Raw genomic sequence first — 18,115 nt, forward strand, 5'->3', positions numbered from 1 at the left:
TCTAAAATGTGATGTCTTAAATGTTGTACTTTTTTGGGTTATGAGACAAAGTGGTGGGTGCCTAGCTCAAAAACTTGACGTGATAGAGAAAAACTGATGTCCTTTTTGGATTCAGCGCCCGAAAGTTAGTCAAAAACAATTGTTAGATCGAAGTTAACAAAAATTGTGTTCCCTTGTGAATTATTAACACTTATTAAAACGTTTTTGCTAAGGTTAGATTTACTTTAGGCCGGTTGTGATTTGTGAACATGTATAAAACTGAAAGGAACAAACTTTATTTTTGTACAAATTTTTCGTTTAGCTAAGCCTACCAAAAAAATGAAACCATTTTGTAAGTATAACACACAAAAACTAAATAAGTGTTAAAACTATTTAGGAATTATAATTAATTTCTAATATAATAGTTTTCAGTAAAAAATATTTGAGGCTGCTAATAAAGTGTAGTAGCAATGAGAATGTTTTCAGAATAAAACGAACGTTTGTTACAACAATTTTCACGCATTTTTTGACGATTTTATCTCCAATTTACCGGTCAAATTTCTATGAAACTATTTCACTAATACGCAGTCGGGTCAAGAAATAGTACAATACTGAAAAAGTCACATGCAGTGTAACACATTATTTGCAGACATATAATTTTTAATATTAAACACAATGAAAAGGGCACACAGTGCATCACCGTTGCGAGGATTGACACGAAACAAGCAACCAACAACTAATATAAAAAACGTGCATAAAAACAACAAATGTCACAGATAGTTTTATTGAAGAAGCTTTAATGTATTTGAGCGAATTTGGCACCGAAAAGCTATCTAAAGTTTTTGTTGCTTCACGCATCTAAATTGGCAAGTACCAACGTACTGTAAACCTAAGATCTGAATAACACAAAGGAAACTAAAATCGGAGTACCTAAATTTTGTTCTATAAAAATGAGACAAAATATAGTGAGTTGGGAGTCGTGTAGTCAATGAAATGGGGTTGCGTAACATTTTGTAATAAAAGAGACAAAAAAGCAGCGTCACGGCATTTAATTTAGAAGTGAACACTTGTCAATCAAAAACAGATATTTTCTTTCGTATGAAGTCAGTTTGTATAAAGCGGCTGATAGAAAAAAAACGCACAAAGTAAAAAGTAGGAATGCACGGACAGCCTATCAATCTTGAAGAAATAATTTTAGCAAATAGAAAAGCAACAAATTTCAGTACAGCAAGAAAGTAAACTTGCCTCGGCGACAATCACGAGGGTGAAAAAAAAAACAAAAACGAGCAAATAATGGAGAAAACTGAAACAAGTAATAACAGTGCTGTTGTATAGTGAAAAGCATCAAATACTTCAGCTTAAACAATTGCACATTATAGCGTTAACGCAGCTAAGTCAAAATCCAACCTCAGCAGGGGCTAAACGATCAAAACGTGATGGATCAGTTTAACATTTTTTATACGATCTTTCCGGGTATTGCATCTTACATATCAGTCTACTTCTTCGTAAGTATTGCCCAAACGCCTGGGCGTTTCCGTGGGCGAATCCGCATCTGATAGTTCAGCTTCCGTGTCTTGCAATTGCTCCAGCACTGTACCCTACCAAAGAAGCAATACAAAATACGATGCAATTTTACAACGTTGCATCGAAAAGAAAAAGGAACTTGTAAATGTACATTAACAAAGTTCAACAGTGACACAACCACATATATTCAACAGTATTTATCAATAAATCGGAGGCTAACCCAGGTGTTTCCAGTATTTTGCACAAGTCGGGTAACAAACTGCGTAGAATACTGAAGAATATGGTCAACCGCTTGTCGAGTGGATTCAGAGCTCACGAGATCCACCATTATTCTTGTCATGTTAAACACCATAACCACCTAAATACACAGAGTTAATATAACATATTAACATAGGCTCATATTGTTAATATAACATATTGCATTTAAAAAGTACAGATTTTAAATTAATGAGCTTTTGGATTGGTTGCAATAATTAAATTTTTCCAGGAAAATTACTCACGGGGAATATGTCAGGGTGCCGAGGCGGGGACGTTTCCACAAGTTGCCTGACATTATTACAAAAACGAGTCGCAAAATGTTCAAAACGGTCGTAAGAAGCTCTGCTCATATATCTGACGACGTTCATTCTGAACGCTGGCTCAAGTGGTACACCATTGGGCATCTACAACGAAAAACGAATAAATTTTCTTCAACTACCCTTGGAATTGCTTCAAACGTAAATTCGTCGAGCGGTGAAAATATTAACTTTAACTCACATCTATTGATCGTGTGTACTCGTCACCTCTTTGACAAATCGCTTGCACCAGCAGGTCAACCAATTTATCCTCATCTATTTCGCTTGATGGGGACGTGTCATCTAAAAATCACGATTTCTGAACAACCACTTATAATGATTGAGTGCAAAAAAAAACTTTAATAAATTTATTTGACACTTTACTAGAAATTGGGGCTGACAAAAAATTAAAAAAAACACACAGGCTACAAATACCACCAAAATACCTTCAAATGACGACCTATTCGCAAAACTCGTACATGGCGTCCCTTCCATTAGTAATCCATCATTAGATGTGTTTTTCTGGTTGAATGAAACACCATAATATACAACCATGTACATAGCCTAAAGATGTATATTATATAATCGTTTTAAATTTTTAAAAACTCGGAAACTTACTGCTCTAATATTTTGTGGAAAATCCACATCGGATTGAAGCCCGTTTGGCGAGATGAGTAGTGGAAGAGTGTTAGTTTCAGCTCTCGCATCTCCCACACTACTGCTTTGTATACGCAAGTGTGCAATGCCTAGTGATTCTTTATCCGCATCTCCAGAAGGTAACCCATCTACTACATCACCCTTCCTAACTGCTTCAGGCGAAACTTCTGATTGATCTTCTGAAGTCGTTTGTGCATTTCTATACGGTGAGTCTAGCGAACCGGTTGGCGCATGGTGGGTATGCCTTCGGAAGGGAAAGCTTCTGTAATTGAACAAGGCTAACTTGAATACTTGATAGCAAGCTTGGATAAAGTACCGTGATGTTACGCTGATAACACAATATTGATTACCAGTATATATCCAAAACTAATCGTGCAAATAATTGCAACACGATCATCGTAATTAGTTTGGTCACCTTGGCATTTTTGATGCCATTTTATGTGTATTATTAGATCGCAAATCTCTTTGATTTGCAATATTCATATAGGCAGTAAGGGCTGGTTGGCTCTCGTCTCTATATTTGCGAAACGATTTCCCGGACTGATGAACTGTTTGTCGGCCTGGAGGTCCTGATCTGGAACCCTGCAATTTGCAGTGTACTTGATTATAAGTAATCTAAACCTTGCCAAGTAGCATAGCCTAGGAGTTTAAGCCAATCACTTCTGCAAACGCTTTTTACTTTTGCATATTGTCTGTATTCTTGAGTGGAAAACGACGACTCGGGCGTGGTCAATCTGCTTCCTGGAGTTGATGACCTAAACAAAATACGTTTTCTTTCACATTGAACTCAACATTTCAATTACCTCTAGGCTACCACAGATTACTGTACACACTTATTACACTTAGTACAAAGTTTCAATTCAAGGCTAAAAATTGAAAACATCACCGAAGGCAGCGTAATACATACCATAACTTCAAAGTAACTCTTAACTTGCGTACGCATTTACGCAGTCCCATATTAACTTTTAACTTTGCTTGTATTGTCGTTTCAAAAACTCGCTCCGTTTTGATTCAGATTTCACAGTGACACTGAAAGCAGAGTAAGCTGCAGCCATGTATATATAAGCAAAACAATCTTCTGCGTTCGACAGAACAGACATTGTTTGTCAACAAGCACAACGCATCTATTTACAGCAAGTGTGTGCTTTTTTGTATATGACGTAGTGTTATAAACGCAAAAATCAATAGCTTTCCCTATAGACGTAAAAACAAGGAAACAAACAACTACTCTAATATTGGATTCGTTGCAAGATTATGCTGCTGATTTAGTTTTACACAGATTATCTGCTTAGCATAACAGTTCATGGGAACATCACGTGTTCTGCTGCAAACAACGTCTCAACAAACACTACACTTGGAAAACTGGTTCCTGGTTCCAAAACTGAACCAGAACATGGTATAATAATAAAAATAACAATAACCTAAACAATAAAAACATGCAGTTGTGTGTCCGTAGAAGTAGATGAAAAATTTAAACAAAAAACTTGCCTGGTGAAACTTCTAAGCAGTTAAATCAGGTTGATTTTAGTTATTTAAGGTTTTATTAGAGTTATATTTAGGTTGCTATGTTATAAGGTTTAAGTTAAACAAGAAATTGTGAAAAATAGCTTGGAACGCAGGATTTTTTCCGGTGAAATAGTGGCAGCCTTTTAACATACGACAAGAGAAGTTTGATGCAGGCCGAAACCTCAACAATAACACATTCATGCACAAACAAGCAACTCGCGATTAACCTATTACAATCGTGTTTACCTCATGACAACGTATACAAGAAACACTGAACACAACATTGAGTTTCTTTTTACCTTGATTTCCAGTGCACGGTCAAGTTTTGATTCCTAGTAGGATTACACAAAGATTACTCTCACGATTACAAGAAAATCTGAAAGCTTACGAAGAGCAAGACCATTCACCCAAACTATAATTGCATACATGGTTTAACATGGGTTGAAGTAATAATCACAACATATGACATATACGTAAGTGATGTTTCTACTTGAAAACGTTCGAAACCGTTCTCATCAAGCGGCCTTTTCAAGCTACTGTTATACACTGGTCTTCGACTTTATTATTTGTACCACAGATTAATTGTAGTGCCATTTTCCATGTATTCACACCATTATTTAACACCTTTTCGACAATATAATTTTTCCACAATGTCGCAGAGTAAACATTTTACTTTTTTCAAGTTTACATAAAATACACTTGGAACTACTTCAAAAACCATAAATAGCCTTAGCGCATCAAAAGATCATTACACTGCATTAAAACTGCATATCAAAAGATCATTACTTTCTACTACGGATGGGCCGATACGAATTCAAACCTGAATAGATTCGCCGAATATCGCCTTTATGGAAGATTCGGGCGAACACGAATACCAACAATGGCAAACCCGAATACAATATTACTTATAAATTTACTGACTTTCGTAAAAAATTATAATCTAGTTTCCCGACAAAGCTAAACTAGAGTCAGCAGTACTTACAACGAAGGTTGTTTTCCTAAAGATTTTGCTTTTTCGACCGTTTTTTAAACGCTATTTTTCGAAAGGAAGCGACTTGTTTATCGATTGCGTCACGACTTGACTACTTTTGAATTAAATTCTATTGTTTGGTTCTAATACGAATAGATTCGGGATTCGTTCGGGTCGACCTTTATGATATTCGGGTTTGCACAAACCCGAATAATCTTCCTCGCGGCACATCCCTACTTTCTACTGTCTCGATATCCAAAACAACACAGTGGAACAAAATTCTATATATATTAATAACATTAGGGTGAAGAAAAAACTCACCGGCTTTGTATATGACGATTGAATTTAACCGAGATTCTGCTCAACGTTTCAGCAATCTCGTCATATATTTTCTGCTTTTCATGAATGCTAATCCCGTCCAAATCTCCGGATGAAAAAGAAAGAGATCCACGGTGGTGGTAAGGTTTATGCTGCATAGTTATAAAGGCGATAAACGACTGACAAAAAGTCTTAAAAAGACTTTATACGTGTAAGCTACGTACTTTTGTATCTGATGATTGCAAAACATTTCCGTCCATATAGTCTCTCCCACGCAATTCGTCATCATCAACTGTTTTAAACAAGCCTGTATTAAAGAGAAAAGCAAGCACAAAAACGAGCTGGCTCTATATCAATGAATAGTTGCCATAACTTATACTGGAGTTAAGCAGTTACTACCAAAAATGTAATGCAACATTGGCCACAAATTATGAAATCTCAATCTGAAAACAATATGCGTGAGGTCTGGGTTTGTATTAAGTTCAGTATGTGGTAGGCTAGCTAATCGATGGTATACGTATCCGTTGGTAAGTGATTAGTAGCAGGTAGTATTCATTTTCAGCACAGATGACAGTATTATGAAATGGTAAAGCATTTTTGGTTTTACGGCAGTCGGTAGTCACCGATACCGTACTAGGCTAGCGCCAGCATGCAAGGTTGATTTTATATCGTGATGTAATAATGACCGCCATCTCCGTGACAATTAATTGATGATTTTATGTTTATGCCACTTATAAGTGGCAAAAAATATTATATTATATTTATTTATATGTAAGTATAAATGCCATAAATGGCAGTAACTGCTAAACTACAACATATTAGTAAAAATTCTTTTTCCGCTTTACTTACTAAAAAATACTCTGATTTAAGACCGACTTGTTTTTGTCTTGCCGATCATTACAAGCCAGTGGTCCTTAAAAATATTTTCACTTAATACCCCTCATCCCACACCGCTTGACTATTTATTGGTGAAACTGAACTGAAAACTACGTTTCATTTATAGCTATTGTTATTAAGTAATGATCAAACGCTGCAAGGCTAATTCCTGATTGCCAATAACTGTTAAATACTATTAATCAAAACTGATATCATATGTAAAATGATCTAAAAATGAAAGCTTTCTGCGAACCATCAAGAAGCACTTCTGGGTTGAAAACTACAGCTAGAATGTGCAGCTCAAATTTGAGCATCAGTTACGCTACTAAGCTACTTCAGGTCGATTGCTATTTACGTTACGCATTACAGTTACTGTGTAACGTAAATACACCTTTTTTGAAAGGAAAATATTCAATACCTTTTCTGAAATGTATTCCTAATGTATTTTGAAAATAGTCCTTTTCTGAAAAGAAAATATTCAATACCTCCATAATCTCATTTCGGTATTACCAGAGGATATTGAGGCGAACTTTTAAAACTCAAGCTTTAAGCAGTGTTAGAATCAAGTACGTACAGTACTTGTAATTGTTTAGTGTTTATTGTCTGTTTTTATGCAAACGTCAATTTGTTCAAACAATACCGTTAAATTCGCTTTCTTGACCAATGGGTGCCTGCAAGGAGGGCAAGGATTGTGATAAAGACGACGTGGAAGAAGATTCTGATGAATGACGTTTCTTCCAGAAGCGAAAGAGACGTCTAAAACGACCACTCTTTCCTTTTTTGTGACTTAAATCAAGATGATGGGGTCGAGCAGGCGAGTGATCAGAAGCTGTGTGATGCTTCGATAGTGAATTTTTCGAACAAACCCTGTTGAAATAAAAAGAAATTAAAGAGTCTGTATCGTTACGAACTAACTGAAGAAATACGCCGATCTTGCTTACTTGTATGGCGCAGCGCAATCTTCTGAGTATCGCCTGGATTTAGGTGCATTAAAGGAATAGTCCGGAGAAACACCAATACGCAATGACAATGGCAGACTGCCCGATTTATTACGTTCAAGTTGACCTCTTCAAAAACGTTGTTTAATAAGTATTTTATCATAAAATGAGCTTCAGTTACCTACCTACATACCAGTTTGTCTAATTCTACAGTACTTACGCAATTTGGTTGGTGGTGGTGTAGGTTAAGCTACTTGAGGAGCTTGAATGATGAATATGGCGAACTGGAATCTGAAAACATTCAAAAAAGTTGAGTAGAAAACATTCAAAACACTTGGGTTATCGCAATCTTCTAAAAGCAAATGAAATAATTACTTGGGGCGAGATATTTCTTGACTGTGGTGGGGATACTTGCATTTTCACTGGCGAAGCACTCCTGTCATGTTCACTTTGTCCAGACTTTTGTGGAAACGAAGCAGCTCTATACAAACAAAATTGGCAGAGAATAAATTATCTGGAAGTGAAGCTGCAAAATGCAGTATATGTGACTAAAATAGTTCAGTGATTTCCTCGGCATCCTTGTATTGTCTACCAAAAAGCTATAATGACGAAGAAACTGGACCTAGCTCCATTATGCTCACCAAATATGATTTACAAAGAATAAATATCAACTAGGGCTCAAAAATGAGCCTAGTTGAACGTCTAAGGCAGCGGTTCTTAAACTTTTTTGAGCGCGACCCAAATCTGAGTTTCATGATCACCTCACGACCCAAACCTATTTCGCGACCCATTTTAATGTCCTATAGACCTATATTATATTATATTAACCTATGTCGCGACCCACCTATGTCACTATGTCGCGACCCATTTTCTGACCCTCCGCGACCCATGTTTGGGTCGCGACCCATACTTTAAGAACCCCTGGTCTAAGGTAAACACGGACTTACTTCGACGTAGACCAAAACGATTCGGTAGAAACTTCCCGATGTTCTTCCTCAGATACTCTTTGTTGATCACACCTCTTTCTTTGCTTCGATTTTTTTCTGTTAAAATTAAGAAGTGACAGAAAAATAATTTGTAAGTTAAACTGCTGAAATTTTTTGTACAAAACCAGTCAACGTTTTCGACAGTTGTTATTCATCCAGAAAATAATCAGATTTATTCCGAACTGGGTATTCCCCAAGCACTGAAAATCGCAACAACAGCACTGCTATCGAACGCTTGCAAACAATCAAAATTACGTCACAAGTTACGATGCATTGGATCATTATTTTAAATACAGTTTGCAACAGCAAAGAGACGCAACAATAGCAGAAGGGGCGCTGGATACCTAAATAACTATTTAGGTTGACAACAATGGAATGTCATCCAAATTTTATATTGTGATTAATGCCAGATTGCCAGGGCAGAAATCGGAAAATATTTAATGTTCTGTAAAAAATGTCGAATAAAGAGCGAATTCTCTATCTGCAAAATCTTACCTGCTTAACGCGCCAGGCATTATTTTTTTCCATTTCTCTCGCATGCTTGACTTCTTCTCCAGGGTATGTTGATTCGCAGTATCGTCTTTTGTTTCTGATTGCGAGTGCACAGCTGTTATTGCTTCAGCCACAGCAGATTTTGTTCGATGAACGCTACAAGATATTTTCGTGGTATGACATAATATTTAATCCAAAATAATTCAAAAACGCTTGAATTCGTGTGAACTGTAAATAGACAATAAACAAAACTAAACTTTCCTAAACTTACTAAAGACGCTATTTTTGGCAACAATCTGACCTAAACCATATTTGATGTGCTAAAGTCACATGTGTCGCATGAGCAGTAAACAATCGCATTTCAAGCAAATGCAGCATCACAAACAAACAGAAACAGGTATAATCGATTAGTTGGCAGAAAGTCAAGCACACTAATTAACTTGCCCGCGCAATGCAACCAACTCAGCTACTTTTGCGCATTGCGTTAGCAACTCTGATAGCAATTGCAGCACACGTGCCACACGTCAGCTAATAAAAATACCCGTCTAAGTCTCTCAGAACCCCGAGTACGATACGTTATTGCTTTAACATTCGTAGATGTGCACATAATAATTCGCCTCTTTCTCTCTAGGCAAATACAATAACAATCGTTCAGCAACGCGGCCTTCCTATCGTTTTGCACTGCAAAACGTATATAAGTATGTTTCTGCCTTTTTGTTGGAAATGTATACCATGCGCTAAAACACATCAGGTATTGTATTGTTTACTTTTATTTATCGGCATTTTACAATTTCATCGGATGGTTTGTTTTCAGGCTTTGAGGTTTTACAGAACTACCAGACACAAGATGCAACTACCGTAAGTCTAAGCAGCTGAAAGAAGAATATCGTACGCAAAATTACAATTAAATGTACTATCATAAAATCTACACGATGTAAAAGAAATGTATGTTGTTTAATGTGTATAGACCTACTACCTTTTCGTTGATATTAGAATGTAATGATTTCAGCTTCATGTAGGCTACATTACGTTTTACAATAACTTGTGGTTAAAACACTTTTATGTCATCAAGTAATACATCCCATAATATGTACAATGATCGTCGCGCAAGTGTTCCGTTTCCAAAACAATAGAATTACGACAAGCAGAACCTGAGGCAAGTCCAAACTCGTACAAATAGCTATTTTTAGCTGCGTTAGGATTGCGTCATCGTCGCAGCTCGACCCCAACTCCTATTGCGCCACAATGATATCATCAAAGAAATCACATTGAAAATAAACTGTGTTACAGAGGCGGAGATTGCCATAAAGACCTTAAGTCTGTGCATATGACGTTCACTCTAAATTTGCTTCCATTAAAAATGTATAGTAGCTGTTCTGACCAGATAAATGCTTAGACATGGAGTCGCCAATTTTTACATTGCCTGGCTTTGTACGAAGTACTTAATATGTCTCTGGGAACTTGATACCTCAAAAAAATAGAAAACATATGAAACTTCAAACCGAATTGTTAGTTATTTAAAATCTTGGTTGATACTCAATTATGAGCCTATAACTGTAACCACAAAAGTAGGTTATCCAACAAGCGTGCTTCAGGAGTAAACAGTGAACAGCTTAGTGAACTCACGCACTAAATAACTACAAAAGCAAAACAACCAAATTGCTTAAAAAATAATATTCAGAAAAGCATAATTGTAGTAAACACAACTAATGTCAGTGTTCAATCGGCATTAACGAAACACTGTGACACCATCTGCAAATAATAAAGGAGCGTGACTATTTCACCAAAACGTTGTTAAACGTAGGCGGTTCAAAGGTTAGGGGAAACGGTAAGCAAAAAGTTGATTTTAGCTATACAGTATAAAGATTTAGACTAGAAAGTAGATTTAGGTTGCTATGTTATAACAATTGCGTTCTAAGGTTTAAAACAAGGAACTGTGAAAAACAACATTTTGCAGATGTTTTTTTCGGGGAGAACTAAATACCGTTAGAGAACTAAGCAAGCAGTATTTAGCAACCATACACATCTTAAGTTTCCTTAATTCTCTTAGTTTTATTAATTACCTTAGCTTTCTTAGTCCTCTAGCGGTATTTACAGATTTTCGTAAAATAGTAGCAACCATAATAAAGTTGTCGGTGGAAAACGCAATAACATCGTGCCGAAGTGATTGCATAGTAAAACTGGACTAATTGCAACATGCTGCATTGGTCTTTGCAAGTTGCAGCGGCAAAACGGGCAGGCGACAGCTATTCAAAAGACAAAAAACAACCAAGCGTAACATAACGTGCATACGAAAATAACAAAATCAAGCTACGAATAGGATTTGAGAAAGTGTCGCAATCTTGAATATTCACATTTTGGTGTGACGTAAATGATGCCCTTTCTCACCATACATCTATTAGTTACGATAAAAAATAGGACGTCAAATCATCTTTGTGGCGATTCACAAATTAGAACAGACAATTACCACGACCATCATTTAAGTGTTTTATTGCTAACCACTTTTATCTATGTACTCTATGAAACACATATCCTCTTCACAAATATATCGGACTTCCCCTTTGTTACGTACTAAATATTAAAATAACTGGCAACTTCAACAATGTACACCGATTCCTTTGAGTTAATAAAGAGTCTTTGCTTTCCTTAACGAGTTCATAAGTGCAAAGAATCGCATATTAAAACACCAACCATATAAACAAGTTAGTGAACATTGTAGAATGTCTTTTTTATCCATTTTCTATAAACGGTAGGTCGCAACTGCCCAGTAGACAAGTATGATTAAACATTAAGCAACGGGCATAGGAACTGGTGAAGTAAAGATATCAACAACAAATACAAGTCAACCATTACCGATTCGTTTGAGACACCTATATTAATTCCATGAAACAAACAAAGCCTTTACTGAAATAAAATAACATTTACTGAAAACAATACATCACAGAATAAAACAAAATCAAGGTCTTAGGTTAACGACAGAAAAGGCAGGTAAAATTCTTCCCTTGATGGAATTGTTTAGGCCAGTTTGAATTTATTCAATTTGATTAAAAAACGAATCCAAATAAGTAACCATAAAACAGTTAAAGTACTTTTGTAATGAAAATAGCTAAATTACTTTCTTACAGTATAGCTGAATTAGCAAACTGTATGAGACTAGGGAATGAAACGTCAGCAGACAATAAAGTTCTGTTTTTCACCAGTTGTGCCTTATATTTGATGATTATTATGCCTGGTGGCAACCATAGTATATCTAGGGGACTAGGTTAAGAATGGAGCAAAAAGTTGTGTTCATTCCCAGTGTACATAAGTTCTAAAATAAACATAAAATTTTAAAATGATTCTAACCATACATACAGACGTCAACATATAGTCACATAGCTCACAATAATTGTAAATAAAATTTTTAAACTTCGCTTAAACTATGCTATACAGCAGACTCCGCTTACTCTGACCACCCTGGTACAAGATCATTTTCATCATTACAGTATATTCAAATGGTCACAATAACCTATCGTTTGGCCACACCAGGGTCGGTACAGTTGAGTTGAGAGATACCCATTGAAAATAAATGTGGTAAAATTATCACTGTCATGTTGCACACAAAAAAAATGAGAGAAAAATTTGAAATAAAATGGAAAAAGTGGTCATAATGTCGGAAGACTGGTCATAGTAAATAGAGAATTTCATAGGGAAAAATTCAGGAGAGCACCAAACTGGTCATATGTAGCAGGTTCTACTCCAATACCAATACAATATATACACTACAGCCTACCAGTATGTTACTATCATCTCATTTATATGTTGCTGCGTGGAATATTGTCACATAGAGTTCAGCAGTTCAAACAAGTTGACAATCTTTTTCATTAAACATCTATGCTATCACATATCACTATCAGTTTATATATTTTTACCTTGTGCTTTCATTTCAGATAGTATCATAACTCACATTCAAACATTTAAATCATATTGTTGTATACAATACATTTATGTATGTACTATGTAGGTAAGTAGTGGTAATTCTGCCATGGCAAAGCATTGTCCAATCATACTAGCTCATCAAAAAAATAATATAGCATCAATCAAACAAAAAATATTGTTACTAACTCATTGTTCTTTGCATACATAATTTCTGAGGTCCTAACAGATCCATGGCCTTTTCTGTTGCGTTCTTTGTATATTTCATTATCAGCACCATAGAGCTAGATTGTAACCAAAATAAAACAAAGTAAATATGACATGATCTAAATTTAAACACATGCAAATGATAAGGTACTATTTATTTTTAATTAAGAATTTCATTACCACACGAAGCATTTCAAGCAAAAATGTTAGGTGAGCTTGTCAGTATTGTAACTACACATTCTAGAAAACAACCTCATCTTGCTTTTCTTTGCTTTCAAGGTAACTGATAACAGACCTTCTACTGATGGCTTTAGTAAAACTGCTACTACGAAGATGTTTTGTACCTTCGTCACCAGTGCTAGGGAGAGAATCCTGTGCAAACAAGGTTTCCATTAGCTTTTATGTTATATTGTGCCGGATGATTGACAGATGACACAGTTAGTGAGTATTCGCAGGACTTTTTAAGAGGATAATTTAAAAAGCACGAGTGTTTAAATGTAAACAAAATACATCATAATAAACAACATTTTTTAAGTTTCACTGAGGATTAAGTACATTGTAAGACAGAGAAGTGGTAGGTGTTTGGCTATTTTTTGGTCCAAATAAGTCATTTTTTTCTGAACTGAAGGTATGAATAAAAGTTCATAAAACTTTCGCTCAATGCAAAAAACAGCACATGCTTAATAATCCCTTTGTGTATGATTATGCTATGACTGGTGCACTGCTGTTTCAAATTAGTAAACTTCAGGATATTTTTAAAGAGAACGTCTGGATCAGCTCATTACTGAAATGCCACTTAAATTTTACTTAGTTTAAATCTTAAGCATGTGGGAAGGTGGAAAACAAAAAGTTTATTTATAATCAGAGCTGAGTTGTTGGTACGTCAAAAGTACCGTCGCTAACGATACCAGTGTTTGGCAAGATAGTACTGACCGTACCGATATTCTATATTGCTCGGAACTTTGACAGTACTCTATACTGGTAAAACAGCAATCATCAAAGTTGGCATGAAGGTTGAATTAAAATAAATTTTTGATACACATGCTTCCTCAAAAACTTAACATAAATGCTTGAGAATTACCAAGCACAAAGGAACGACTGGAATTTCTTAAAAAAAATTATTCGATGCAGGGATTCAGTACTTTTCTTCATAAGTAACATCGGTACCAGTATCAGTACTGAAAAAGTACCACGCTAGTGAAGACACTGCCACTTCCGTGTATAATGATCGTGTAGCACACTACATATAAAATATATATAGTGTTCTCATTACTACAAAACCTCTTCTAGTTAAGTACGTTGTTGTTCTTTTTCAACTCATTTTTTGAGGTTTTAATGCAGTTTTGTGAAATGAAAAAATACAGCCAATACGTTTAGGGCATGATTTAGGGCATGACAACCTATGGCTGGTGACGTTTGCTGGGCGTTTTCCGCTAGGTCACTGAAAATTTTTTGTGGACGATTTCTGGGTCAACAAGGTGTGAAAAATAGCGTTCAACGTATGACTTTTTCTAGTAAAATAGCGAAAGTGTAACATTTATGCCTATTGGATTGCAGATAGATGCAACTTCTCCAAGACAAATTTGTAACAAACGAATGCGAAAGATTTTTAAAAATCTGCCAGAGTGAAAATATATGTTTGATTTGTTTTTAAAGAGCGAGATTGGGTGCAAAACGAGCGTTTTTTTATAGAAGAGCGAAAGTATGAGCAACGCACTTATTTTCAGCGAGGAGCGTCCACTCTCTTAATTGCCCAGATTTGATCTTAGAGGTAGGATAGCATACTTACAGATGAATGAAAACACAAGTCTTCTGAATTGCTATCTATGAGCTTATAAATCATAGTATTGTCAGAAATATCCACAGGATCTGAGCATCTTCTTGGATTTGATAAGTCATTATCTGAATAAAACTTTGCATGTTCTTTCCGTAAGTCAGAATTTGCACTGGTGACAATAGTTGTTTCGTTTAGTGACAAGTGAGACGGTAAAGTGGGAGTTAGTTTGAATTCCTTAATTTTATTGGAAGGACTAGCATCAGCAGGAGTTCTTGTTAATTTTCCTCGCTCCGGTTTGCTTTGTTGGCGTTGGTAGAACAGTAACTTTCCTTCTTGCTTCAATTTGTGATACCCTGTTGGAAATACACAACTTGTATTAGCATTTTAGTAAAGGTTTATAAAATAACAACAATAAAAATGTCACATTAAAATACAAGTAGTGATTAATTGTTAAAATAACTGATTCTTAAATACCATGCGTTTTCAACATTTATAAATATGCCCAAACTGCAACTTTTCAAGTTTGTTAATTGGTTAGAGACCATGAAGACATGTATCTTTTAGTCTTGGTCTTTTACCACTGTATTTGTCAACTGGTATGGTATGGTTTTTAGGGTGCAAATAAGGGTTACGTTGATCGGCATTCAACGTCATTTCAGGATCTGCCACCATAAGTAGAAGCATGGGTCTAGTGTTGAAAGTTATTTGAAATTTAATTACGTACGTCAGTAATTCCGTATTTTTTCTATACTGCTTTGTGCGTTGTTTTTTAGTAATATTGTGGTATCAATCATTTTGGCAAAATTTGCCTTTCTTTTCAATAATTTCAACAATTCCATAAAATCCTTGAAGTATTTTTCCTTTTACAGTTTTCAAAGGAAGGTTATTAATGTATGTCATATTACAAAAGTTGTTTTGTGCTATTGCCCATTTTCTGAAAACGGTGTGAGCCAAAAGCGGAGGGCAGATATTGCACAAGGTACAGTTTCCTTTATCTAATGAGTAAAAATGCTAATTGGCAATGCTTCGCGTGCATAAAATACACCCAGAAAAGAAACTAAATATTTATATCAAACATTCGTAACTGCAGCTCCGTTATGTATTCACGTAACTTTTGCACTTATTGTTGTGCATGCGTCATATACTTATGTATGTAAGTCACAGCATCAGTCTAAACATCATAAAATCAAACTACAGTCAGATAATTCTTGCCCTCTTCTTCACCTGTCATCTGTTCCCAAGGACAAAACACAATTTTTTAAACAAATTTGATGTAAGACTATGTACACCATTCTGCCCATACACAGAACATTCACGAATATCTTTTAATTATCTCAACCTATTTTTACTCGAGAAGGTAAAAATTTGGGTTTTTGGTGAGGAATTCGTTGCAATAATTTTCAAGGCGAAAAGAATGTAAAGTATATATTGACAAAAAATCCAAAATTCTATTTTCGGAAGTTAATTTCTCAAAAGGAATTTTTGCTGTTTTAATCTAATGATCTAGAATTTAGAGTGATGGTATGACGATATCATGATCTTTATCTTTGCATTTGGTGGCCGTGCTGATGCTAATATCTTTTTTACATTCTCTGATTTGTCCGTAATGCACGTTTTTGTTCTGTTTTTTGTTTTTGTTCTCATGCAATGCATATGTGCAAGATCAGTTTGGTATCCATCATGAGTACACCTAAGATGTGCTATGCCAACTTCAATCTGTAAAATTTTTTTTGGAAGAACATAAAGTTGTTTTAAGTTGTAGTTGTTGCAAGTAAATTTGCACTTGCATACACTGTAACCTCAGTTCTTTGCTTGTTTATTATAAAATGGCATTTAAACAACCGGTTTTCTTTCACGTTGAGGGCATACCAAATTTACCTCACTTATCTGTAAATCGGACGTAATATATGTAGCATAAATCACTAGGAATGGAATCTGGCTCGATCAAAGGAAAGTATTTGCACGAATTAAACTCAGATACCGACTGTTATCGCAGTTATCAACAAGCAAAGCTTCAAATGTTTGTTTATTCCTTATAAATTGGCACTGAAACAAAGATTTTCCTTGGCTTATTTATCTTAAAGACAAAGGATGAGTAAAATATTCGAAGTGCATGTTAAATAATCTCATGCATGCAGCTGCTACACTTTCCACTATGGTTCAAGAGATGATTACTCATCACTCGAGCCCCTGCTATTGATCTATTAGGCAATGTACAGGTAGGCTATCTGAGCCCTTTACTGACCGGTGACCATCTGTTTGCTACAGACATTAGAGTATGGTACAAGTTTCTTATTGCTAACTTGGTTTAATTACTGCTAACCATAATGTTTCAAAAAGTTTCATCAAACATTAATACAGCTGACAGTACAGAATTGAAATAATAATCTGTTTACCTTCTGGTTTCATGTATCCCATAGAACTCTTGGCATTCTGACTTAAACTTCGTTCCAAAAACAGCTTTACAACTTGTCTTGTTTCCTCCCAGACCTTTTCATTCATCTCATTTTCTGGAAATTCATCCTTGTTTGAAGAATTTTCAGCTGATGCAGCACTAGCAGAGTTATGGTTATTGTTGAAATTTTTGTTGCTTGGCATGGCTCCATTAAGCAGGGTGATTTTTATTGAAATATATAATTATCACCAAAAGTGAAATGAATTTATTAAAAGTCCGTTTCGCAAAAGGCAATTTTGCAAATTGACTGTTTATATCTTAATGTTTAGTAGCCAACCACGAACAGACAAATGCTACAATTTTAATATAAACACTACAAATGCATAGAAAAAGTTCTTAAAAAATATAAAATAGTTTAGGCTAGGCCTAGTAACTAGCCTATACCAACTGGAAAGTAGTCTAACTTGGAAGTGTACAAAACTTCAGAGTTACAAAATTATGACATCAAAAAGAAGCAAGTATTTGTTAGATTTCTATTGTTGTTCCATCTTGCTATAGCTATCGATATCTTAAAATCCAAGCTTTAATTTTATGGCATGTCACAATTCTAGCCTCACGTAGCACAATAGCATTGTGAAAAAGTAGAATTATTTGAGTTTTTAAATTACTTTAAAAAACCTCAAAGCATAAAGGAGTTATTAGATGCCGAAAAGAGATTATTTTCAAAAGTTTTTGGCAATTTCTCGTTGAAATAGTTGTGACGATAAGAAGATATTATACTGTGTTGTTTACGGAAACCGCTTTCATGAAACGTGACATAACAATTGTGCATGCCTATATTACGTGAGTCATTCAATCAATTCGTGTGTTAAGTTAATAACTGCAACATATTTACAGCTACAGCAGCCTTGTGCTGTAGCTGCTGTGTCAATGTTTTATTTAAATGTAATCGTTCAAAGAAGCTTCAATATAATCAGAATATACAGTTGTCAAGGTGAATAATTAATTCTAAGATTAAGAA

The 18,115-nt window shown here is 35.3% G+C and overlaps 1 protein-coding gene across 3 annotated transcripts; it reads right to left on the reverse strand.

The window, feature by feature from the left end:
- Positions 1-255: 255 nt before the first annotated feature.
- Positions 256-17,557, reverse strand: LOC143466871 (uncharacterized). 3 transcript variants are annotated; one of them, XM_076965007.1, is made up of 21 exons: positions 17,096-17,557; positions 14,712-15,052; positions 13,175-13,294; positions 12,923-12,999; positions 8,804-8,956; positions 8,270-8,365; positions 7,698-7,803; positions 7,543-7,613; positions 7,326-7,451; positions 7,025-7,251; positions 6,803-6,847; positions 5,733-5,800; positions 5,512-5,660; positions 3,394-3,469; positions 3,130-3,296; positions 2,676-2,976; positions 2,504-2,579; positions 2,260-2,360; positions 2,004-2,165; positions 1,724-1,861; positions 256-1,577 (listed from the first exon to the last, which is right to left on the reverse strand). In XM_076965007.1, the coding sequence occupies exons 1-21, from the start codon at positions 17,295-17,297 to the stop codon at positions 1,470-1,472; spliced, it is 2,910 nt and encodes a 969-aa protein (XP_076821122.1). In that variant the 5' UTR covers positions 17,298-17,557; the 3' UTR covers positions 256-1,469. The 3 variants fall into 3 exon arrangements, with proteins under 3 accessions (XP_076821122.1, XP_076821113.1, XP_076821131.1); XM_076964998.1 differs by having other exon boundaries at positions 12,905-12,999; positions 17,096-17,556; XM_076965016.1 differs by lacking the exon at positions 6,803-6,847 and having other exon boundaries at positions 12,905-12,999; positions 17,096-17,556.
- Between the last annotated feature and the right edge of the window lie 558 nt (positions 17,558-18,115).

The sequence above is a fragment of the Clavelina lepadiformis genome, chromosome 1, assembly GCF_947623445.1.
Source record: "Clavelina lepadiformis chromosome 1, kaClaLepa1.1, whole genome shotgun sequence".
NCBI lineage: Eukaryota > Metazoa > Chordata > Ascidiacea > Aplousobranchia > Clavelinidae > Clavelina > Clavelina lepadiformis.

What these genes read in the sequence shown, in the direction of transcription:
- LOC143466871 (XM_076964998.1), bottom strand. Translation starts at nt 17,297, where the DNA reads ATGCCAAGCAACAAAAATTTCAACAATAACCATAACTCTGCTAGTGCT. An exon ending in ATGTATGCAAAGAACAATGA is followed by an intron (nt 8,957 to 12,904) that starts GTTAGTAACAAT and finishes AATATCTTGTAG; the next exon opens with CGTTCATCGAACAAAATCTG. An exon ending in AGTACACACGATCAATAGAT is followed by an intron (nt 2,166 to 2,259) that starts GTGAGTTAAAGT and finishes TTTTCGTTGTAG; the next exon opens with ATGCCCAATGGTGTACCACT.